Below are 23,265 nucleotides of genomic sequence, written 5' to 3' on the forward strand. Positions count from 1 at the left end.
GATCTCGGCGTCGCGCGACACCCGGCGGCACTCCTGCTCCGTCAGCGCGAGGATGTTGGCGCGCACGTGGGCCGAGTGCGCGTCCAGCGCGGCCATGGACTCGCGGATCTGGGCGGCGCGCGTGGCCGGCGGCGGCGTGTGGGTGAAAAAGGCGCCTGTTACGGGGACGAAGATGGCCGGCAGGAGCGTGGTGAGCGGTGGGATGTCGTTTTGGAGGCTTGCCGTGGACGAGGGCGTTGGTGGTTTTGGGGTGGACATTTTTTTCTTTCTTTTTTGGGGAATTGTATCGTGGTTTCGGTTATATAATGGTTGGAGTGGAAGAGTTGGAGAGGACAGGAGATGAGAAGGCAGGTGGCACGGGGAGGTAGTGATTTGGGCAGACACGGAATCAGATGCGTTTGACGGCCGTGGGCAGCTGCGGCGGCTGTCGAGTTGCCCGTTTGATGGGAGAACTGGCTGGCGTCCGAGTTGACTTGGGTACGGGGGGACTGTTTAACATGCATAACTTCATCATGCCTGAGCTCATTTGCGTCTGGGGTTGGTAGATGGGCGACATGCGCCATGTTCCTTCTATTTGGATTATATTTTTCAGCCTTGGGCACGCCTGATAACACAATCACCTCCCGGTATAACTTGTACATGTAAATCCTCATGAGTCGTCTATTAAACAGAATGACGATCCCACCTCTTAAAGACAGCTTACCTGGTGCTGAGCGCTAGAGGCAGATCTAGCGTTTCTGCACAAGTAGAGCCTGGTTTTGAACTGTTCGTCCACCATATGTGTATTTCTGTCCTGGCGAGGGGTGGACAGAAGCGTGCCCAACGTTGGTGTTACGTCTGGGGCATGCTGGAAATGTCTACGCATTTGCGCCCCCGAGAGACGCATCTGCTAGACGGCATAGATGCTGCAGGCAGCGTGCCCGTCTCTTGATACCATCGCCCCTGGCGATGTTTGTGGCAAGCTTAAGCGTGGTGGGTTGTGCCGTCATTGGTTATTGTAGCGAATTTCGTTCATTCACCTCGACGGCAGAATATTTCGGACGTATTCTCGTATAATCTTCAGTGCAGACCGGACCAAGTCTTCCAAGCGCCTGTCCTTGCGTTTCCGCATCCATATCAAGACAATGGAAAGAATGACGCAATCCACAAGCAAATGCTTTAGGAATATCCAGAGAAGCCAGCCAAACCACGCAGGAAAGCTTCGCTCTTTCTTTGATCGCCACTCCCTACCAGTCGAAATTTGTTCTCTTAAAGCAGCAACCTCTGCCGACAGCTTAGTAACGGCGCGCTCGACCTTTTTCTGCCATCGCGATGACTTTTGGTCTTGGCTTTCTGGCTCTCGGCTTTCTTCCACGGCATCGTCCAGGTCCATCATACGTTGAGATCGCAATTCAGCTTCGTCTTGCTCGCTCATGGGGCTCAATATTTTCATAGGGCCATCGGTGCCACTCAAAGGTTCTTGGAACGTCCGAGGGGCCTTGCTGGACGCGGGCGCCTTCGGCGATGAATCGGTTGAGCTTGGAGAGTTGTGCTTTATTTGGTTCCAGACGAACTCTAGTTCGGTTACAAGCTCGATGGCATCACTGCAATATCATATCAGTAACCTTGCCGGCGACAATGGAAATCGATACAAGAAACGTACGACGTGTTGGCATATCGGTACATAGTTTCGATAAGCGCCTCCACATATCTGCGCTTGGCTTCCGTTCGGCTAAGTCCCTTTTGCGAGTTCCAAGCATCCCACTTGTCTCTCTCCCTGTGCAATTCTTCGGCTGTGAGGAACGGCCCAGCGGTGGGTTGTTCCATGACACCATCGACATCCCCCTCCATCGCTTGCTTGTAGAGGCCATAGAGGCGGAGGCGATCGGATGGCGGCGGCCGTGATGCGCCGGTCTTGGGGATCTTCTTGACTGTGTTGAGGGCATGGACGAACACACGATCTGATGGCAGCAACGGCTCTGATTAGCATCCTGGTAGGACCAATATCTGTTGATAAACAGTAAGTTGACGTACCTACGGAGTCGGCCATGGTGACACTGATTGGCCCAGCGTCTGCCGCACCTGGATATCTATGTTGTCTGCGTTTTGTTGAGCAGCTCAGCTAGTTGAAGCGGCAAGGTGCTTTTGATGGCTGGTTTGTATGGCAATTCGATATGCCATTCGCTGCTATCGACGCGCCGATAGGGATGGTGAATGGTGGACAGCAGACTAGGTTAGGCGACGGACCGTGGGAAAGATAGGACTGAAAAGAGGAGGAAATGACAGGCGGGCGGAAATCGCAAGGCTTTCGCGCCTCACCGAGAATGTCTTTGTTGCCGTCGCGTGTCCAATCGAGACAGAAGGAAATTTGCGTCTACCGCGATGCTGAGGAAGGCCATTTGATGGATGGGCCAGAGCAGAGTGGCACGGGAAGGTCGATCAATTGATGGCTGTCAACCGAGGCCCCTGGAGCCGCCACTGCGGAAGCAGGTGGGTTGTGGATGGACGCCCAAAAGCACGACATGAGCAGACTGGCAGGTGCAGCCTGCGATTTGGTCCCGACCGAGGCTAGAGATGGATGGTGTGTCAACGGGTGACCAGACTGGTCCTAATTCGGCACCCGGTCACGTCTAATTGGTCCGTTCCCCGGACTTCTTTACCTTTCGCGTTATCGACATGGTTTCTAGAATGACAAAGGCCGTGTGCTTCGGATATCTTGGACAGTTTCCGGAGGTGGCGGGCGCTCTGCATTTATCGTCTAACCTGTGAGTAAATGGTTCACCGTGAGTCGATCCGTGGCCCTGTTGCGGTGCCGCTGCTGCGAAGAGCAAGGCGGATGCCCAATTCCGTTACGGTCGCCATGCCATATGTATTTACGGAATACAGCACCCTATGTCATATCTCAGTGAGGCTCTTACATTTTGTGCCAGTGTACCAGACATCCTGGAGCATTCAGACAGTGGAGATGCAAATGGCGACGTGGATGGTAGGCAGACGTTTCTCGCACGGGATAGCACTATTCCGATGCGACAAACACATATCGACTCGAGCAGACGCAAGTGGCGGATGATTGAATATGTCGCTGCGGTTCATAATATGCATTTTCTGAACAGATCTGACAAGTACCTGACAAACTGTGTTATGAGCAAAGGAGAAAACGGAATGGCCCTTTTGAAACCCATGCAGTAGGGGAAAACTCCTCATTTCCCCCGTACTGAATGTTTCGCCCTGTCCTCTTCTCCTATGATACTCCCCTTTGTGCGATTGTGCAAAATAATCGGTAACCATTATGGGTATCATGACAAGCAAATTCTATCTACACCGCAGACATCGTTCCACAATCAAGACATTGTGTCCGCTTCTTCAGAAGCCTTGGTGGCCTCCATGGCCTCCATAAACGCAGCCTTCTTTGCCACGTACGGTTTGAGGAGCTTCTTATTTTCCAGCGCCTGTTGCGCTGCTTTCTGTGCCGCTTCTTTTTTCCCAAGAGCCGTCCCCGTGCCGAGGAGCTTGTTTCTTTCACCCCACCCATCCAAATACGCACCGACTGTGTAGAGAGGCAAGCCAAGGTCCCTATCTCTGCCCATTCTGGGCATGTCCTCGTACCGAACGAGAACGCCTTTAACTCCAATCTCTATACGCAGCTTCTCTTTGGCGCTTAGATTGCTGTGAGATGCCATGTCTTTGGTGCTCCCCTGCTCTGTGGAATTGGGTTGAGTAGCCAGCTTGCGTTTTCTGTCGTTGGCCACAATTTGGTCCTTGATGGTCCTGGCCCAAAGCGATTTGAGCCAAGATGCTGTGTTGGCCATGCCATTCTCAGGGTCAGAAATAATAGCGGCGGCAACGTATGCCTCAAACATGTCGGCTTGGGTCTTGATAATATCCTTGTCACTCGAACTTCCGCGACCGCGTGAAATGTCCTTCTTCAAGTCACCTGGTAGCTGAGCCTTGGATTCTAAGCCGTACTCGCGAAAGTACTGTGCCAGGGTTTTGTTTCGGATCAGTATTTCTCTCAGCTGAGAACATCTTCCAACAGGAGTAGAGGTGAATGTCTGGTAGATCAAGCTAGATGCAATCAATTCCAAGTAGGCATCACCTAGCCATTCGAGACGTTCATAGCCGCGGAGAGGGTCACTCAGACCTGGATGCAGGAAAACCGTCGCTTCAAGCTCCGGGTCTAAAATCTTCGGAATACAAGGCAGACTTGAAGGTATATCTGAAGGAAGCCAAGGCGTCAATCCAAACATGGCTGGGATAGGACCAGGTATTCTGATGTTTGGTGCCACATTTTCGTCGGTAGAACCGCTATATCTTTTCCTTTTGCTCTCTTGGCTGGCATTATCATCTGCGGGTCTTTTCGACATGTTTTCAAAAACAAAGGGTAACGATGATGAAGCTTTGAAATTACTTTTAAGAAAATTATCGAAGACATTGTAGCAAGACAACCTTGCCAAACTATGAGGTGGCCCCACAGCGAAGTATGTAGCCAATCAGAAGTGATGGATCACGTGCTCTTTTAGTCCAGTGTGAAAATATCTAGTTACATGTTGATGTGTAAATGTGTGTATGTTGGTCATGTATTTGTGTTTGTATATATTGTTTGAATTCCTATTATTGTATTGCCTACGGAGTACGAATATGTCTCTGCAATTTCCTAGTCAATTGGTTCTGCCTCTGGAGCAATCGAGTTTTTTGAACCAAAATTCTGGATAAATCAAGTAATTAGTGGGTCCAAGCAACAGGGCAAAGCTCCCTGCCAACGTCAACTCTGAACTTGACCAGAAAAGTTGCATGACGGCCTCGGCAATTATAAAGTATTGCGAAGATGAGTGTACCACGAGCCCGGTTACTAGACTTAATGAAGGTTTGATTCACTATATCCAACTCATCTGCGACTACCCATCTGACATTTTGCAGGCGCAATGCCAGGTCTTCGCGACGACATACAACCCGGAGGGCGTGCGCATGGGCAACAAGGTCCTGCGGCAGCGATTAAAAGGCCCGGCCCTCGCCGCCTACTATCCGAGAAAGGTTGCTACCATCAAGGACGTGAAACGAGAATTTGGACCTGTATTAGCAACGTGGGATGAGGCCGAAGAAGACCGATTTGAATACATTGAAGAGTACGCTGCACGAACGACTCAGACCCTGAATGTAACGACAACGATTCTGACCTATAATGTCTAGGTTGAAGCAGCGGGGAAAGAGCGCGCCAAAAAAGAAGAATGGCCCTCCTGGTACGTACAGACTTCGATTGAGAGGGCAGAGCCTATGCTAACGTACTGAGCAGCCGAGAAGCCGGGCAGGAAGCGATAAAACGACCGGCTGGCGGCACTGGAGGGTCATATGCGAGAATGACGTGAGCGCATAAACAGAGGCGTCGTTTTGCGATTGAAAATAACTTCAACGAGAATCCCGATACCATCTAGATGGCCTCCATTCGTGGGGTGTGTATATTATACTGTACGAATTACCCATACATTTTCGATTGTGCGAATAAAATACGAATATGTCGATAGCATCGTGACGTGTGCCGAATCCTCAAAATAATAGAGCACGGGTGGGAAATATTGAAACACTGGGCTATGCAAAATGAAGTTGGTATTTTGATAGTGTTGATGCTGGCCGTGTTGTGAATTATGTTGAAATAGTTGTGGCGCTAACAGGCCAAAGCTAGTACGAACAGCATGAGAAGTACTCTTTGCGGGATTATTAGGTCTGAAGCTGACCTACAAGATATTGAGGTGATTGATTCACTCCCATGATCGTTTGTTGGGTCTCATGGCCTAAGCAACTGTTGCATTCTACTAAAGTACTGAAGTTGTTTGACCTCTTCTGCATCGACGCTTTGAGCACCTGCCGACATCGGTTTGCCAGGTGTAAGCAGCTGCGGCTCATAGCAGTCAGCCTGCCCTAGCGTCAACTTAAAGCTCGGTCGAGTCTGCTGGATTTGCTTAAACCTCCCCTCGTCTGTCTCCGGTCTTCCGTCTTGCCCTTCCACTTCCACTTTCACTTCCACGATTCTTCCGCCTCTCTGTCCCTCCACTCTCCCTCCCCGGCGACGAGGCTCGCTAGTATCTCGTTTGCCGCCATATATCTTGCCTTTTCTTCTAATCTGCATGCCGGAAATGACCCAGGCCATCTTCACACTAGCCGGCACTTGCCATTTTCTCTGTCAGGTCGCTCTTTCAAGCTCGTCGTCAATCTAGCATATTAGTGCAGCCATCTGTCGTCACACCATCTTTTTCCTTTCTCTTCCTTTTGTTCCCCATCTCTTCTGATTTCTTCGCACCACTGTCTTGGTTTTCCCACATCACCTCTGTCTGCGATCTAACAGGTCTGTTTTTTGAGTGAAATCTTCATAATCTTTATTGCCTGTGTCCCCTTCAAATAGGCACAGCCGTTTGTTATTTATTTCTTTTCAATACTTTCCAGCGTTGTGGCTGCACTACGCTCCAACATGGTCTCCTCCGAATCACGCGGTTCACCTCCTCAGCGAACCGGCAGCATTCCAGTCATCACTTTCCAGGAAGAACCCATGAGCACAAGTGGTGATCGACCATCACCCGTGAGCCAAGCCGGTGTAAGTATCTTGCTGATCCTCTTGTTGTTTGCCCTCTACGCGGGGCGTCCTCTTCTATGCAGCATCCTATTCACCCAAATCCCCTTGACGGCCACGAACACGTCTGATGTGGTCTACAGGACAACACGCCATTCACCACTGGTCAGAAGAATATCACTGTGCTTGCCACGTCGAAGCTGGTTAATCAAGCCGTTCCCAAGGTGAGTTGATCACATGTCGCTGTCCATATCCAACAACTCACTAACGAGACAAAATACAGCAGTCAACAACTGAAGGATCCTCCAACACGAGCGAAGCTTACCCCATGGACAAGCTCCTAGCAAGGCTATCGGAACAGCAAGCCGTGCTCAGCCAGCAGAACGAGGCACTCAAATCTGGAGATGACGAGGGAAACATGTGCCAGCGACTCCCTGGACACACATCCTCCAGTAACTCCCTGCCAATCACACCAGCCACGGATGGTTTCTCGTCTACCGCACCAAGCACCCGTCCAGCCAGTGCTACTCTTGAAGAAGCTCGTTCCGACTCTGATGAAGTTCTTCGCTTAAAGCTTCAGCTAGCACAAGCCCAGAACAAAATATCCAAGTTAGATCAGGAATTGTCTATCCGCACAATCAAAGGTGAATCGGAAATGCAGGCTATCAACGCAGCTCGAGGCATGGACACAACCGCTCGTGACAGCGTCTGGATGGCAACAGATGATGACCATTCAGACACCAGTGAAGCCATGTCTACTACTACCTTCACTCGTACCAAGGGCATTTGGGGAGCCACCAAAGGATCATTTGCTGGCAATGTTCTTCAAGGCGCCGCAGCTGAGCCACAGCCAGGAACCTGGCTGGGAGGACGAGGGTTCAACCAAAGTTTCACCGACGGGAGCTCGTCCTACCAAGCGATGGAAGGATATCGTGGAGATCGCCTAAGCCCCGATCCGGATCTTGTGATGCGTCAATCCGCAACCAGACGACCCAACCGGTACGATCATCGAGCCAGTAACTCTCACCACTTTGCCAGTGTCGGTTACAACCCTGTGAATGGACCAATGGCTCAATTTGAAGCAATTGGGGGTCAAATGGCTTCTGCAAATATGCATCCGCCCCCTGGACTTGGCGCCATGGGGATGGGAGCTTATGCTGGATACCAGCAACAGCCCGTCGGTACTCCACTGTCTCCTCATGCATCCGAGTTTACATCCAAGACTCACTGGAAGAACGAAGTAAGTACATAGCCATCTCCGTACATCCTCTCACACCACCCGCTCATTCTGGCCAAAGGGACTTCCGACCGAGGGCCCGACCTATTTGCCTCCAACTGAACCTCTCAACTATCGTCGTCTTCTCGATCGTAATGTGACGTGCAATTGGAAATACATAGTCGATAAGATTGTGTGCAATAATGATCAACAAGCCTCCATATTCTTACAGCAAAAGCTAAAAGTTGGCACACCGGACCAGAAATACGACATTGTTGAAGCTATTGTGGCCCAAGCTTATCCTCTGATGGTAAACAGATTTGGCAATTTCTTAGTTCAGAGATGCTTTGAGCACGGAACCCCTGAGCAGGTGATTAACATTGCCCGGGCTATCCGTGGCAATACTCTCAACTTATCCATGGACCCCTTTGGATGCCATGTAGTCCAAAAGGCATTCGATTCGGTCCCCGAAGAGTACAAGGCAATCATGGTTCACGAGCTTCTCCGCCGCATCCCTGAAACAGTTATACATCGATATGCTTGTCATGTATGGCAGAAACTCTTTGAGCTTCGATGGACTGAATCTCCACCTCAAATTATGAAATACGTTAATGAAGCTTTGCGCGGCATGTGGCATGAAGTAGCCCTGGGAGAAACTGGCAGCTTGGTTGTTCAAAATATCTTCGAGAATTGTTTGGAGGAAGACAAGGTGAGTGTCTTTGTAGTAGCTCGACGAGCATCGCTTGCCTTCGTTTTCGCTAACTCTCTCACAGCGCCCCTGCATTGAGGAAGTCCTCGCCAACATCGATATCGTTGCGCATGGACAATTCGGAAACTGGTGTATCCAACACATCTGCGAACATGGCGCACCGCCAGACCGTGGCAGGGCTGTTGATCACGTCATTCGTTACGCCGCTGAGTACAGCACTGATCAATTTGCTTCCAAGGTGGTGGAGAAGTGTTTGAAGATTGGGAACAGCGAGTTCTTGGGTCGATATCTGGACCGGGTCTGTGAAGGCCGCTTGGACCGGACTCGAATTCCGCTGATTGACATTGCGAGTGACCAGTATGGCAATTATCTTGTGCAGTGGATTCTTAACAACGCTACACCTCAGCACCGCGAGATGGTGGCGGCCCACATTCGAAAGCATATGGTTTCTCTCCGGGGCTCCAAGTTTGGATCCCGAGTTGGCATGCTCTGCACCAACCACGCCGTCACTACGCGGCCTGGACCTGGAGTTGGGCCTGGTATGGGTAGCCGTATGGGTCCTGGACCACGATTTGCAGGGGCATATCGTTAGACAAACCTTTATGTGTGTAGTCGGATCTTGAAGTCATTATCGCCTTTGCATAATATAAGAATTTTGCTTTACGACTTTTAGCCTAATGTGACGATGTCTGCCGCAGTGTAGTCCTGCTAATACTCGCCAAAGCTTGATGTATGATGTTTTCCTTGCAGCTACGTAATAAGCCCATCCATTAAGTATGCTCTTTAAAATGATTCTGGCTCAGTTTTTCAACCCAGTCTCAAGGCTTGAATTGCGGTCATCGAGACCATATGAGCAAACAAAAAAAAAAGGAAGAAAGAAAAGGCCAGCCAGTCCTAACGCCTTGTTCACCATGCAAAACAATGGTTTAAACAAAATACAAAGGATACGCGCCGCATTAGAATGTTATGAAGCTACGGGATCAGCTGCCGATGTTGCCTCAGCAGCCTCGGTGTCTAGTTGAGGAAACTCGGTGTCGAGAGCTTTGGGAAGATTCACTTCCGGGGCCATCTGAGGGTTGTCCCGTTCCCAGGGTTTCTTGGGAGCTGCCCGAGAACCAACGGGTTTGACTGACTGTGACGAAGGATGAGTCTGAGCTTCTTGCCAGGCGAGTACAAGTGATTTTGCAAAAATTGGCTCAAGACTTACCGGATCCCTGACAACGGTATTGGGAATCTGCTTTATCCCGGGAATGGGCTTCCCTTCCTGCAACAGCTTGAGCATCTCGGCAAAGCCCATCGGGTAGCTGGGTTGGTCGCCGGTTGCATTCTCAGCTGCGGCTTTACGGTCGACGTAGAGATCGGCCTTGGGGGCGGCTTGTTGCCAGGGGAGTGGAGGTTCAGAGGGCGAGGATGCGGAAGGGGAGCGGTATTCTTCCGGTAGGACTTGGGGCGGTGTGTGGCCCGGGTGTCTGGACAGCCAGTCTTTGTATTTGGCGAAGTCGATTTGGACGCCTATGCGCTGGGCGTAGTAGAAGATGCGGGCGTGGACGGCCATGTCTGACGGGGAGCCGGGTGTGTCTGGGGGGCCGAGGATGGCGGACAGACCGGACTGGCGGTGTTAACAAGCTTGTCGGCGGGAGAGGGGATTGACTGGATGGACGAGAAGTAGGAAGGGCAGCGTACGAGGAACATTGTGTCTTTTGTCCAGGGATATGCGTCGAAGGCTTGGAATATAGAGTCTTCATCTTTGAGGGAGCGGATGCGGTCGGCGCCCGGGAGAGAGGGCTCTGGCTGTGCCATTTGGCGGGGCTGTAGGTGGTTGAGGTGAGATTGGGTGAGGAATGGGTGTGAAATCGAGTCGAGGTCGGGATGGGAAATATGAGATGAGCTTGTGAGGAACAGATGTGAGTGTGAAAGCTGTGTGTGTGACTGTGTATGGTGTGGCATGGACAGCATGTGATGGATGATGGAAGGGTGGCGGGGCGGCAAAATCTGGGGTCTGGCATATGCGAGAGAAAGTGCTCGCATGAGCTCAGGACGCACTGATGGGTGTCATGGTGCCGTGTGTATAAATTAAGAAAGTCAGGCGGGGTATGGAGTATTCGTATCCGTTTATTCATTCACTTGCGAATAGCATCCTTTTTGCGTTTTAAGTCATGAGTCGGCTCTCAGTTCACCTTGTCACGTGCAGACTGCGTTGGGCATCGTCATCTGAGAGGTGTAGGGACAAGGACGAGTGAGCCCGTTCCATCTGACCTCGCTGGGGACAAAGGGCGCGATGTGCTACAGGTGTTTTAGTGATGGACATAGTGTTCATATTTCCAACATTGAAGCTACCCAAGTGTTGAAACAAGTCATGAGCGTTTGATGTTTCCAAACCGATTCCAACTAGAAGGGACAGAGACCAGGGGACTTTGACGGACGGGGCTGCCGAGACGTGGCACTAGGAACTGCTGGCTGCTTGACCAATCCCGTGCCGACTTTTCCCCCAACTGCATCACGAACACCATCGACACTCCATCGCATTACTGGCTAGCTCAAATGTAAGACGTTCCTCCACCACGTCAACTACCGCCGCCACCTCCTACGCCCTTGTCTGCCCGCGACCTCTCCTCCGCCCTACCCCATCCACGGAGTACCGAGTGCATCGAGACGTAGCGGCATCAGCATTTCGTCGGCCAGCCATAGTCGCTGCCTTCAGACCTCGCACGACTGGGTGGTCTCGACATTGACCAACTTCAAAACCCACGTCTCTCCATCGTCATCTCTCCGTTCCAGTCGCCCAGATGCACCGTGCGGCCTTGAGAGCGTTCCGGACGACTTCCACCTGCTTCAGCGCCGTCCGCAACCTCTCCCGCACCTCACGAGCATCCCACCGAGCTCTCTTTTCCGCCGCCAGCCAAGCCGCCCATCGCCAGCCCGTCGCTAATGAGCCTCTGAGGTCCTCCATGTACTTCCGCCGCTTGCCCGTCGCCCTGGTCTCCAGTATTGTTGTGGGATACGGCGCCTGGTACTCGTACAATTCGACTGGCGGCGTTCCCGGCGGATCATCCGTCGCGCGAAGCTTCACTTCCACCCAGGGTTCTAGCGATGCCCTGCCGACCAGGACTGTTCTCGTTGTCGGCGCAGACGAGCTTCGACAGGGCACTATTGTGGGGGAAGGGCCTATCCTTAAGCCCACAGCTGACGGGCGCCGAATCGTCGAGATGTTGACCCCGGAGCAAGCTACCGAGAAGTTGAGGGCGCTGGAGCAGTCATTCTCTGTGAATAGGGGGCAGGGCGTGACGAGGTACGACCTCGTCCAGTTGCCAAGTAATGATCCCATCGAGGACGATCATGCCGAAAAGATTGTTCAAGTTCCCAGCCGGTCTGCTGGTGCCGAGGGACAGAGCAGTGACTGGATGTTCTGGGGTGTCTTTGACGGCCATTCGTGAGTTTTGCCCATTTACCTACCTTTATTTCTCGATGCTGATTCATCCCTAGCGGCTGGACAACATCAGCAACTCTTCGCGAGAGCTTAATCAGCTACGTCGCCCGCGAACTCAACGAGACGTACAAATCCGCCAAAAGCAACTCCCCCACCGACGAAGCCATCGACTCGGCCATCAAGACCGGCTTCACCCGCCTGGACCACGAAATCGTTCACAAAAGCGTGGAGAAGGTGTTCAAGGCCAGTTCCAAAGCCGTAGCCGCCGAGCTCCTCCAGCCCGCCCTCTCAGGCTCGTGCGCCCTGCTCTCCTTCTACGACACTCGCAGCAACCTCCTCCGGGTAGCATGCACCGGTGACTCGCGCGCCGTCCTCGGCCGCCGCTCAGAATCCGGCAAATGGACCGCCACCGCCCTCTCCGAGGACCAGACGGGCGGCAACCCCAGCGAGGCGGCACGCATGCGCAAGGAGCACCCCGGCGAGGACGGCGTTGTCCGCAACGGCCGCGTCCTTGGGGGCCTCGAGCCAACCCGCGCCTTTGGCGACGCCGTCTACAAATGGTCCCGCGACGTGGCCGGTAAACTGCGCGCGTCCTTCTTCGGCCGCAGCCCCTCCCCCTTGCTCAAAACACCCCCATACGTCACCGCCGAGCCCGTCGTCACCACCACCAAGGTCAACCCCGAAAAGGGCGACTTCCTGGTCCTCGCCACCGACGGCCTCTGGGAAATGCTCACCAACGAAGAAGTCGTCGGCCTCGTGGGCCAGTGGATAGAGAGCCAGGCCTCGTCGTCCGGCTCGTCAACGTCTCAGTTCGAAGCGGCGTGGTCCAAAATCTTTGGCTCCCAGAACAAGCCGCTTCCCGTGGAACAGTCCAAGACGGGAGCAAACGACGGCCAGCGGACGCCCATTCGTCTCCAGCAGTGGGGAATCAACCCCGACGCCAAAGACCGCTTCACCGTCAAGGATAAGAACGTCGCTACGCATTTGGTTAGGAATGCCCTGGGGGGCAACAACGACGAGCAAGTGAGGGCTTTGCTTACTCTTCCCTCACCGTTTTCCAGAAGATATCGGTATGTGTTAATTTTCCCTTGTCCCCCCCCCCCCCCCCTTTTTTTTTTTTGCGCCGTGTTCCTTATATGTAGATGTATATGTATATGGTGCAAGTACACACAGTTCATGGGCATGTGCTAACTTGTCCAAGGGATGACTTGACGGTCCAGGTAATTTTCTTCGGGGACGGCCCCAAAACAGGCGAGGTTACGATAAACCTCGATGCTACCGCCGAAACAGCCGAGCCCAAGCCCAAGCTGTGATTGTCTTTAGCGGCGTCTTTATTTCTACATAATGGGCGGTGACATGGAATATTGATGGGTGATTCAGGCATCTGACGTGGCTTAGCGTGTATATTGTAGCGGATCAAAACGGAGACTTAGAGCGCAGGAGCTTGTATTTTAGTCAACTCGTCCCTACGGATAGAGTAGGGTGCAACTAATAAAGGCATTTAGTGGCCCTATTTGCGGCAGCTTCCAATGAGGGATTCAAGAATTTCCACCGCTGATGAATTTTTTTTCAATTATTTGGACTTCTCTGAGTATCCCTTTCCTAAGCTAGATGCCAGACAGGAGCCCAAGGTGCCATAATGATCTGGTATTAGGACGAGGGAGCGACTGGCTCTGGGACCTGGTGGACTAGACACCTTCCTCTGGGCAAAGTAAGCCTTCTGTTCCATAAGCTGTGGAGCATTTTTGACAAATACGCTACCCAGACTATGATGAGGATGATTTGTCATGACAACACCGAATAGATGCAGGCCATTAATATTGAATTTGTCGCCCATGGCCTCTGTGGCTATGACCTGCGGAACATGAGAAGAGCGATGCAAAAAGGGATGAGACGGCCCGTACCAGTCCCATGTTTGAAAACGTAGACGACTGCTACGTCATTTGGAACGGCATCTTGTATCCTGAATACGTGTGCTTCCACAGCGATCCAAAGGACTCAAAAACAGTCACAATGACAATCCCCACAGCCAAGGAGCGACAAGGACACAATCTTGATTACATCGGCTGCATTGGAGTCTTGGAACCTCTTCAGCAACAATCTTTGGCATAGCCTCTTAGAAGTGCTGTCAGAGGTCAGAATGCAAAACAAACAGAGATAATGATCGGTATCAACGTACCAGTACTTGCGGCGGTGAATGCAAACGGTCCAATAGATATCAACTGAATAGTTCGTAGTGTAGGTTGGTTTCATTGAAATATCGACATGCCGCTCCCGGCCGCTGCATGTCTTGCCATAGATCCTGCGTCATGAGACGGTATATAAAGGCAACCAGACACCCTTCTCCTTGTGTTGTTGCGCAAACGGAGACAGTGGCGCCGTTGATAAACCGCAGGTGTCTAGGTATTTCCGCTGCGGCGGCGAGGTTTGCGACGAAAGGGCCGGTCAAAAAGAAGCGGATACATGAGAAACACCACGTAGGTGTCATAGCACGAGCAGCAAGGTCTCCGTCTTCGTATTAGCCACGTTCATTCCATATGCTATTGCTGCAACGGCGTACAAAGTTGTCCACGGGTCAAGGTACAAGCCAGCGCTGGGGACTGCACCCAAGCCAACGTCCATCGTCCGCAACAGCCAGGTTCCACTGTGGAACTCCATACTGGCATATCTTTATGAGAATGATGACGATTCTGCTTTGACAAGTTCAAGTCAAATTATTCGGGTTGGAAATTCTCTCGAGACAAAGTGATTATGCGAGTATGGCGCTGGTGAGAGGAGTATGCAACTGGACAGTCCGCTGGCGTGCAAACTCTAGTATGAAGAGCAATTCGACTTGGTCGGTGAATGAGTATGTGAAGCTCCCGGGACGCCTATAAAAGCGTGGCGAAATTAAGATACAATCGAGAAGCAAAAGTACGATATTCAATGTACAAAACGAGATACCGACAATAACGTCCCAGCCCGTTTGATGGCAGACTATGGCCCGCTTAGCGCTTGCTTTACTTTGGAGCCTCCCAGAATTCCTCACCGTAATGAAGTACATTGGCCATACCACCTGTAGGCATAGTCTACGTGCATGGTTAGCGAGACGGCAGATGTGTGAGGTTTATCATGTCATACCATTGTAAAATAGGCCCATTGATAGTATGCAATCCGGTCTTCGAGAGTTGCTTTACCACGAGGTTGTAATTTCTCAGACTTTCTCATCGTATGAGATGCGGGGTGCAGCGTCATACTTGAATGAAATGAATCCATTACGGGAGTGACCTCATTGCCAGATGACTGTGAGACACAAGACTGTCCTGTTGGGGCCGACCACGGCGTTGGAACCGCCAACTGCGACCGTTGAATGCTGGACACGTTTGAAGACGAAGTAAAGAGGCCAAGCTGCTTCACATGATGAGGAGACTCATGCCCGCACCCAGGTAAGTCGCGTGATGTATTGCTGTTGCTCACCACTTGGGCGTGGTCGGAGGCCATGTTGCCGGGTCCAAATCCTCGGGTCTTCGGGCCAACAGCTTGGAGACAAAATAGAGGACGACGAGCAAGCTAGGTTCGGCATGGGAGAATGCGAGGTTAATATAGACCAAGTGGGTGAGAAAGACGATATGATGCAAGACGATGGAGCCGACATTGGCCAGAGGCATAATGCCTGGTTTCGAGGCGGGCGCGAAAAGCCCTGGATGATGCCGACGTCCTGTTCTCTAGCATCGACTTGTCCGGTTTGGGTTGCTCTCCAGGCCACACGTCGCCACGTCCGTTCCACGCCGAAGGATGATGTGTGTACGACGAGTAGATGACAGGGCGAGGATTGCCTGTATCGTCGTCTCGTGGCGGAGTAAAACAGTGTGGCGCTACAAGTGCTCGGCAACAGCACACATCGGCCAAACGAAGCAGAAAGTACCAGCAAGCTGGAGCAATGCCAAAGATGCAAGTAATGAATATGTCGCGATGGAACGGCGCAAGAACAAAGTCGAGACCAAAACGACCCCTTTGTTGGCTGAGTGTTTGATGGTCGGATGTGGGGCACAAGGACAGGTCGAGATTGAAGCCCAGTGTTACAGACACCGGATTGGAGTTGCTCTGGTCGCAAGCATCAGACTTGGTCTGTCTTCTAGAAGGCTCAATGGGAATGTATTGATACCAGGTATTCTGGAGTGCAATTTGATGCAAGGTATGGGGTAGTAGTGCTTTAGGTTAAAAGTGATGGTGGAGCGAGCAAAGGGAGGTTTGCCAATGTTAAGAACGTAAGAAAAGGCCATTCGCCGATTGGAAGAGCCAGGACTTGCATGTGCATGACGGCTTGACGGCTTGACGGCTGGCGACCCAAGACCGAAAGACCAGGCCACGAGAAATTATCATTGAACATTGAAGCTTGAGGCCAATTTGCAGCTGCGGCCCAGCAAGCTATTGACGGGACCTCATGCTCTCTTGTCCAACCCGACACTTGCTTCACCTCCAAGACTCCAACCCTCAAACACAACGGAATGTTCAACAGACAAGGAACCAGACAGCCGTGCTGACTGACACCCAGGCTATTTTATGGCATATAATTTGCAAACAAATGATAATTGACTGTTGCCACCGCTATTTTTGTACATCGAATCAAGTTCACTCCCGCATCAAATTGCTTCCAGCGTTCAGTTCAATTCGTTATCGCGCCACTGCGTCACTGCTTTCGGCGTAGCACGTGACGGTCGTCATTCCCCCGGTATGTTCCACTTGTCAGCTTGTCCGCTTGTCCCACTCCGCGCACTACGTCCGGACTCCTCTCCAGATAAGCCACGCAGCAACTTCCACCCAAATCACAACTGTGACGGCATGCGCACGATTGTGCGATTGGGTTGCGGTGTTGTTTTCCATGTTTGCCGTTGAGCTCCTTCTCCTGTGCTGCTTCTAGTCATTGGAGTTTCATGTCGTCGACTTATCCCGTCACCGGCCCACAATCGCGTTTGCGACGCTCATCACATCAAGCAGAGAGAGCTCTTGGCATGCGCCCATCGACAGGCACGACGAAACCGCATACAACTACGACCCTAATACCACAATGACCTTCACAAATGCCCCCGTCACCAGACTGCTGGTCCTCGGGCTCGTCGCGGCCTCCATAGGCGCCAGCATGCTCGATGTCAAGCATTACTTCTACATTTCCATCGACACGCACCTGTGGAAGTATAGACAGTTTTGGAGGTTACTCGCCTACCAACTGTGCTATACCAACTCAACCGAAGTGCTGTTTGCCGCCATGTCATTGTACAACCTGAGAGTTGTCGAGCGCATGTGGGGGTCGAGGAAATACGCCGTGAGTAATCCTCAACCCATCATCTTGTTCACGTTGCAACAAGACTAACAGGACAACCAGTCATTCGTCGTCGTCTGTTCCCTCTTCACCGCCGTCATTCCTCCCCTGATCATGGCCGTATTGCGCCCGCTGTCGGCAGGCTTCTTCAACTACATGCCTGCAGGCCCGACCCCTATCGTCTTTGCCATACTGGCACAGTACCACTCCATGGTTCCCCACGTGTACAAATATCGAGTGGCAACGTCACAAAACACCACAACGGGCGGCTCCTCCGGTGTGACCCTGTCGGATAAATCATACCAGTACGCTATTGCCCTCCATTTATCGTTGCTACAGTGGCCCGGGTCGGTGCTTGGTGCCTTTGTTGGTTGGACAGTGGGAAACGCTTGGCGAGGAGGTTTGATGCCAGCTTCATTGGTGACGTGGCGACTGCCGGGTTGGATGGTGGGGCTTCGATCTCACAGGCGCAGTGCCGAATTTGAAGGTTTGCGAAGACGTCTGGAAGGGGAAAACGGCTCGGCTACTGGCGCGTCGTCTGGTGTTCAGGGCTCCAGCGGCCAGCAAGCGGAACGAAGAAGAACAATGGGGCAGCAGATTGTGGACCAGTTCCGTGAGGCATTATAGAATGTATGATGATGATGATCTGTAGATGGTCTTGCATATTTTACAGCGGCGTCAGCAAGCACTTGCATTGTCATAATCAATTTCTGTTGGTACAGGCTACGTGTCTCTTCCAAGCCGCCATTCCTCGCATCAGCCTGCTGTCGGTATTTGACCCATGGGCCAGAGGCGGTCTCACTGTCACTAGTCTTGATTCCGCAATGATACTCGTAGCATGATCTCAACGAGTCAGTGACTGGCTGGCCCATGGTGGCAATCGACCGAGTACGTATATACGTACATACACTGCCCACGGCATGGAGTACTTGCCATATTCTGGTTCACTCCCCCGATGGAACATGCCGTGCATAACCAGGCACAGGCACGTGTTTGAAGGGATCGCGGATCGCCAGGATGCAGGGATGATGCCAGCCCAATTGGAGCGTTGGGTTTGACCTCGCCTCGTCGCTGAGCCCGGCTCGGACCCCGGTCATTGTGGCTGCTCGATCAGCTATCATTAATTACCCAGGTAAGCACGGAGTACGGAGTAGGTAGTACTAATTTGTAACATGCTGCAAAAAAATCCGACGTGTTGGGAAATTAGGATAAAAATTTTCGAGCATCGGTCTCGAGATTCTCGGGCCTTGTTGTTGGATGCACTGCTCCATGCAGAAAGAGAGACTTCTCGTTGCTGGCTGGGCTGCGTGATGCCAAGTGTTACGCACCAATGGCTTGAAGCTGCGGCGAGCGTGAGTTTCTGATGGGACGGCTGAAATGGCAATGGGTTCCTTTACATGGCTGGGTCGACGGCCAGAGATGGGGAATGTCCGCGTCCCAGCGGAAAACACCTTTGTGTGTCCGTGTGTACGGCGCTTGGGAGGGTAAAATGGCAGAAGTCTCGGGCTGAGACGCAGAATTCCTTTGTGTGTGTCCGTTCATTACGAGAGAAGGCCATGACTGTCTCGCAGTATTGTCTGAGAGCGTCGCAGATGCACACATGTGCTCCGTACGGAGTAGTCGGTACGGAGTGGAAGCACAGAAAAAGAAAGCAACGAGACCAGACATCACCAGGGTGCAGATTGATGATGGTAGTACTCCGTAATGTCAAGCCAATTCAATGTCTGGTTGCATTGATGTGTTGCCCCAGTGCCAGTTCCCTGTGGTGAGCAGTTACGTCAACCACCCGTCAGCCCGTCAGCCCCGTCAGCCCCAGCCTGCGCCGCACCAGACATGGACGGTCCAGCGACCACACGCCGCCAATTGCAGGCTCAGCCAGCGCTGTGGCTGCATCAATCAATTGATGGGTCCAGCCGTCAAGTTCAATGTTTGGTCCGCCCAGGTGCCGGGCCCTGGAGGTCCCTGGCCCCCGCTCCCAGCCGCGCTCCCGCCTATCGTGTGGCTTTGCATCCCCCGAATATGGCCCAATCTGGACACCAGCTTTGACACTAGCGTTGACACAAGCAGCAGCGACATGGGCAAGGCCTCCTTTTCCAGTCTCCCAAACCCCAGGTCAAAGTCCAACCTCCCAACCCCAAATCATCGTGCCACGGCCCTTTCCTGCCATCCTGCGCTTCTCCTCGCTTGCCTGTACCATCGCCACCTTGCTGAGCTTCATTTTTTTTTTTTTTGGATTACTGTACGCCTGTGCTTAGACCCTACGACCCTGCCGACACGCGACCACCCGGCCTCCTATCTCCGTGCTTTGGCCTCTCTCTCTTTGATCAACAAAGCTATCGCGACTTGCTGCCAACACAACACAAAAAGACAAACTTTGACTTCTCAGTACCTTGCATCACACCGGGACCAGCAGACTCTATGGCGAGTTAAACTGGCTTGTTCCTTTTCCCGCAACCTGGTCCACTCCATTTTCTTTGTTCTTCTCTCTTAATGTGCTCATGAATATCCACGGACTGGAGGATTGAAACAATACGATTAATACTATGAACGGCTACCCGACGGGTAGAGCCCCATATGATTACGGGGCCCCCAATCTGCCGTCCCAGAATATAAATCCTAGCGACAAATCGGAAGGTTATGCACAGGATGGTAATGCGAATGGATTCGCGCAGCATGCGCCACGGCACCAAGTAAGACGTCGAGATGGGACACAACAGTTGTCCCTACCCAATGACTTGGCTGGGGAAACACTTGTCAGAGGAATATTGTGCTAACACATGACAGGCTTCGGGCCCGAATTCGACACCACGGTCAGCGCGCGTCGACTTGAAAGACCCAATTCAGGTCCATCTGCTCACCGAGACGGCTCTTTCCGACAGCAAGGGATACGAGATTTTGTCACAAGAGGAAGTGGACGAACTGAAAAAGCACGCTGCGCTACTCACCCAGCGCGTAGAGACCACAAGATCCAACCTCGCCATCCAATCCAAATACCGAGATGCCACGGCGTCCATGGCTCGGCTCAACGCCCCTGGCTTAAATGACGAGCAGCGCAACCGAGAAGCTGAGCGTGAGAGAATTGAGAACGAGCGGAAGTGTGATGAACTGGCTGCAGAACTTCTAAACTTGGAAAAGCGACTGTTGATACCTCATCGGAAAATCGTAGAGCATACCGCAGCCATCCTCCAACTAACCCACAAGGCGAGCAGGAAAAAGACTGCACCGCAGAATGGGCAGCTCATCAACGGTATACCTGGAAGTCCCGAAAGCCTATATACCTACTCGCACAGCAGAAATAGTATCGATCAGGTCGGCGATGAGACATACTTCGATGATCCGAGCGCCTACCAGCTCGATGGAATGGATCGACCAAGGAATAATGTTATTGAAATTCCTCTCAAGTCGCCAGTTCGTGAACAGAACCAGCTTCGAGTTGAATTGGACCGTATGCGTGAGGAGAATATTCATTTACGGTCTCAAACCGATGGCCTGTTGAAGAGGCTTCAAAGCCTCAATGTGTCGCTGCGTGACACTATTGTTCGATTTAACCCAGAGATCAACCAGACGTATGATGAGCCGCCTCAAGTTTCTGCAGCCCCAGACATCAAACTCGCAGACTTGCTCAAAACTCAGATTGAGTATCTAGAGAGCGGTCTAGTTGCCGTCCAGGCCGAGCAAGACTCGTTCGCCGGCGGAATTCAAATGGGAGAGCGTCTTGAGGCCATGAACCTCCAGCTACGAGACCTCCTCATGACGTCTGATCCTCATTACACGCCAACACCACTGCCATTGGACTCCGATGTCAACGGGCAAATGGCATACCTAGAAGATTCAATTCGAGCTGTCGACTCTCACATGGCGCGCGCTAACTCCTCACCTAAGGCAAATGATGAAACTGGCCCAGTGCTAACTACTCTTTGGGATTCGATGCAAAAGGGCATCGTAGAGGCCAAGCAGCGTCAGGATGAACGCAAGAGAAGTCAGATCGAAAGGGGCATTACAGAGGACGATATGGAAATGTCCGACGACGAAGACTTCGATACAACCAAGCCGTACTCTCTAGACACATTCGCCGACAGGGTGCAGCGCATACATGCGCGAACCATTACTCTACGAGACCAAAAGTACGTGCTCAAGCGGCAGATCAAGCAGCAGCGGGAGCTCAACAAGTCGGACGGGGAAAAGGACAAGGAGCTGGAACGCAAACAGAGGGAACTCGAAGAAAGCCGGCAGCAGTTCAACCGCTCTGAAAAGGACCGCAAGGATGCTCAAGAGCAGCTATCCAACATGATGGCTGACTTTGAGAAGGCCAGGGAGGCAGCAGACCGTGCTGGAACTGTCACCCTTGAGCTTGAAGAGCGCAAGGCCAAAATCACCCAGCTCGAAAAGAGCCTCCAGGCCACCCAAGCCAGCCTGGCAGTCGCAGAATCCGGAACAAAGGGGTCCGAAAGCAAACTCTCCGCAATCAATGCTCAGATTGAGGAGCTCACTGAAGGAAAGAACGTAGCAGAGACAACTGTCCAAAGCCTACGCGACGAATTGTCGGCCAAGAAACAGGAGATTGACGACACAAAGAAGAAGGTTGATGACCTGGAATCGGAAATGGTTGATCTTAAACTCGATCTGACGGTTGCCAAAGCCGAATTGGACGGTGCTTATGGGTCCCGTGCAGAACGTGCGGAGCGTGCAGCAGATATCGCAGCCCTGAGGGAGGACGACAAGATCAAAAAGCTCAAGGAGGAGATCAAGAGGCTTCAAGGGGAAATGAATGAACTCGGAGGAAAGGAAAAGGAACTAAGGAAAGAGCTTCAGGGCATGACGGACGAGTGCCAAAGAATCACTAGCGAATCTGTTGGATTAACGGGCGAGCTGGATGATGCTCTGAGGGCTAAAGACAAGCTCAAAGAGGAGCTTCACAGTACCCAGGAGAAGATGGCGAAACTACAAGAAGACCTAGACAACGAGCGACTCAAGATCCCCAGCGACGGGTCCAGGCCAGGAGCTGGTGCATCGGTTCTGAGTGAGCGATTTAGGGCGACAATGCGGGAAGAACGCAAGAGATTCCAGGACGACCTAAAGGTGCGTACAAAATTACACTCGTCGCTGTGGAGGGGATAGAAAGGGAATGCTAACAGTTGTACAGGACGAACGCCTCAGGTACCGCAAGTTGGAAGAAGAGCTCAGCAAACTAAAGCGCACCTTGGGGCCTGGCAAAAGTCCTCTAAGTCCACGGTAAAAAAAAACAAGTTGCACTGCATGTCCTTCACAGTCCATTTTGTATATTTTTTTTTTCGTCTCCCCAACAATTTTGGCCCTCAATATGGCCTTTGGGGTTTCTTGCATACTGCACCATCGACATTCTTGACAATGTCGCTCTTGGATATGTAAATTGAAAAAAACATGCACTCACTCACAGAATAACCGGGACGCAAAGCAGTATTTGGGAATTCGCAGAGTGCGTATACAAACTTATGTCTGGATTCATACACTTCACACTTTGTACATAGCATGGCATTGGAGCCGGCTTTTATCACCTTTTTTTTTCCTTTCAGAAGCATGGAGAAGGGACAGTGCGTCAGTATATTATTTTCACGCCCTGCTCTGGGTTACGTATTAAAGTCATGACGGGGGCGAAACATTAAAGAGAAGGGCGATTGGGGAAAAGGAGGAGTCTTATTGGGCCTTTTTTTTTGGTTTTTGGTTTTTGCTCATTCCTCTTTTCTTCTTTATATATATACATGTCTATATTCAGGTGGCAAGGACGTTGAGAAGGGTATTCTTAGCGATAGGCATATATGTGTCTGATAGTCCTGGACGGTCCTTGCCATGTGGCTGGTTGTGCTTGGTTCTTTGTTGGCCCAGCTGTGTTTAGCCAACGCCATTTTCTTCCAACTGGCGTAGCCACGATTGTCCATTACGTGACCTGTCGCTGTGGCGATGCTTCTTCCATGTACCTGCTACTCCAACAGGCGCAGCCGTGACATTACCTGCCGTACACAGGTCGCTCACTGGGACTTCAACTGGGTTGGTTGCGGCGTCTGCTTATAGTGAAATCGTTATTGCTCGCTTATATAGC

The 23,265-nt window shown here is 51.9% G+C and overlaps 9 protein-coding genes across 9 annotated transcripts in view; 5 read left to right on the plus strand and 4 right to left on the minus strand.

Annotated features, from left to right (window-relative positions):
- The window catches only part of MAA_08872 (uncharacterized protein), a gene marked incomplete at both ends in the record, with an annotated part of 656 nt that extends 398 nt beyond the window's left edge, over window positions 1-258 (minus strand). Inside the window, one exon of the mRNA XM_007826870.1 lies at window positions 32-258. Coding sequence (XP_007825061.1) covers window positions 32-258 — 227 coding nt within the window. The remainder of the gene's footprint in view (window positions 1-31) is intronic.
- Window positions 259-1,015: 757 nt separating this feature from the next.
- Window positions 1,016-2,029, minus strand: MAA_08871 (Acyl-CoA-binding protein, ACBP; the record flags this gene model as incomplete). Its single annotated transcript, XM_007826869.1, has 3 exons — window positions 1,016-1,583; window positions 1,643-1,958; window positions 2,014-2,029. The coding sequence occupies 3 exons, from the start codon at window positions 2,027-2,029 to the stop codon at window positions 1,016-1,018; spliced, it is 900 nt and encodes a 299-aa protein (XP_007825060.1).
- A 1,291-nt stretch (window positions 2,030-3,320) lies between these two features.
- On the minus strand, window positions 3,321-4,343 carry MAA_08870 (Ribonuclease III; the record flags this gene model as incomplete). The annotated part of the gene is made up of 1 exon (XM_007826868.1): window positions 3,321-4,343. One exon carries the CDS (start codon window positions 4,341-4,343, stop codon window positions 3,321-3,323), a length of 1,023 nt encoding a protein of 340 aa, XP_007825059.1.
- A 461-nt stretch (window positions 4,344-4,804) lies between these two features.
- MAA_08869 (Ribosomal protein S27/S33, mitochondrial) lies at window positions 4,805-5,295 on the plus strand (the record flags this gene model as incomplete). The annotated part of the gene is made up of 4 exons (XM_007826867.1): window positions 4,805-4,843; window positions 4,897-5,102; window positions 5,167-5,216; window positions 5,270-5,295. 4 exons carry the CDS (start codon window positions 4,805-4,807, stop codon window positions 5,293-5,295), a joined length of 321 nt encoding a protein of 106 aa, XP_007825058.1.
- A 1,144-nt stretch (window positions 5,296-6,439) lies between these two features.
- On the plus strand, window positions 6,440-9,055 carry MAA_08868 (Pumilio-family RNA binding repeat protein; the record flags this gene model as incomplete). Its single annotated transcript, XM_007826866.2, has 5 exons — window positions 6,440-6,562; window positions 6,682-6,762; window positions 6,822-7,778; window positions 7,837-8,463; window positions 8,528-9,055. 5 exons carry the CDS (start codon window positions 6,440-6,442, stop codon window positions 9,053-9,055), a joined length of 2,316 nt encoding a protein of 771 aa, XP_007825057.2.
- Window positions 9,056-9,427: 372 nt separating this feature from the next.
- MAA_08867 (uncharacterized protein) lies at window positions 9,428-10,263 on the minus strand (the record flags this gene model as incomplete). The annotated part of the gene is made up of 2 exons (XM_007826865.1): window positions 9,428-10,072; window positions 10,147-10,263. The coding sequence occupies 2 exons, from the start codon at window positions 10,261-10,263 to the stop codon at window positions 9,428-9,430; spliced, it is 762 nt and encodes a 253-aa protein (XP_007825056.1).
- Window positions 10,264-11,249: 986 nt separating this feature from the next.
- On the plus strand, window positions 11,250-13,203 carry MAA_08866 (protein phosphatase 2C; the record flags this gene model as incomplete). Its single annotated transcript, XM_007826864.1, has 3 exons — window positions 11,250-11,893; window positions 11,947-12,960; window positions 13,092-13,203. 3 exons carry the CDS (start codon window positions 11,250-11,252, stop codon window positions 13,201-13,203), a joined length of 1,770 nt encoding a protein of 589 aa, XP_007825055.1.
- Window positions 13,204-16,937: 3,734 nt separating this feature from the next.
- MAA_08865 (UBA domain-containing protein Ucp14) lies at window positions 16,938-17,816 on the plus strand (the record flags this gene model as incomplete). Its single annotated transcript, XM_007826863.1, has 2 exons — window positions 16,938-17,192; window positions 17,244-17,816. The coding sequence occupies 2 exons, from the start codon at window positions 16,938-16,940 to the stop codon at window positions 17,814-17,816; spliced, it is 828 nt and encodes a 275-aa protein (XP_007825054.1).
- Window positions 17,817-19,732: 1,916 nt separating this feature from the next.
- Window positions 19,733-22,425, plus strand: MAA_08864 (involucrin repeat protein; the record flags this gene model as incomplete). Its single annotated transcript, XM_007826862.1, has 3 exons — window positions 19,733-19,879; window positions 19,974-22,268; window positions 22,333-22,425. The coding sequence occupies 3 exons, from the start codon at window positions 19,733-19,735 to the stop codon at window positions 22,423-22,425; spliced, it is 2,535 nt and encodes an 844-aa protein (XP_007825053.1).
- Between the last annotated feature and the right edge of the window lie 840 nt (window positions 22,426-23,265).

Source organism: Metarhizium robertsii, assembly GCF_000187425.2.
Source record: "Metarhizium robertsii ARSEF 23 chromosome Unknown MAA_Scf_1, whole genome shotgun sequence".
In the NCBI taxonomy this organism is placed as follows: Eukaryota; Fungi; Ascomycota; class Sordariomycetes; order Hypocreales; family Clavicipitaceae; genus Metarhizium; species Metarhizium robertsii.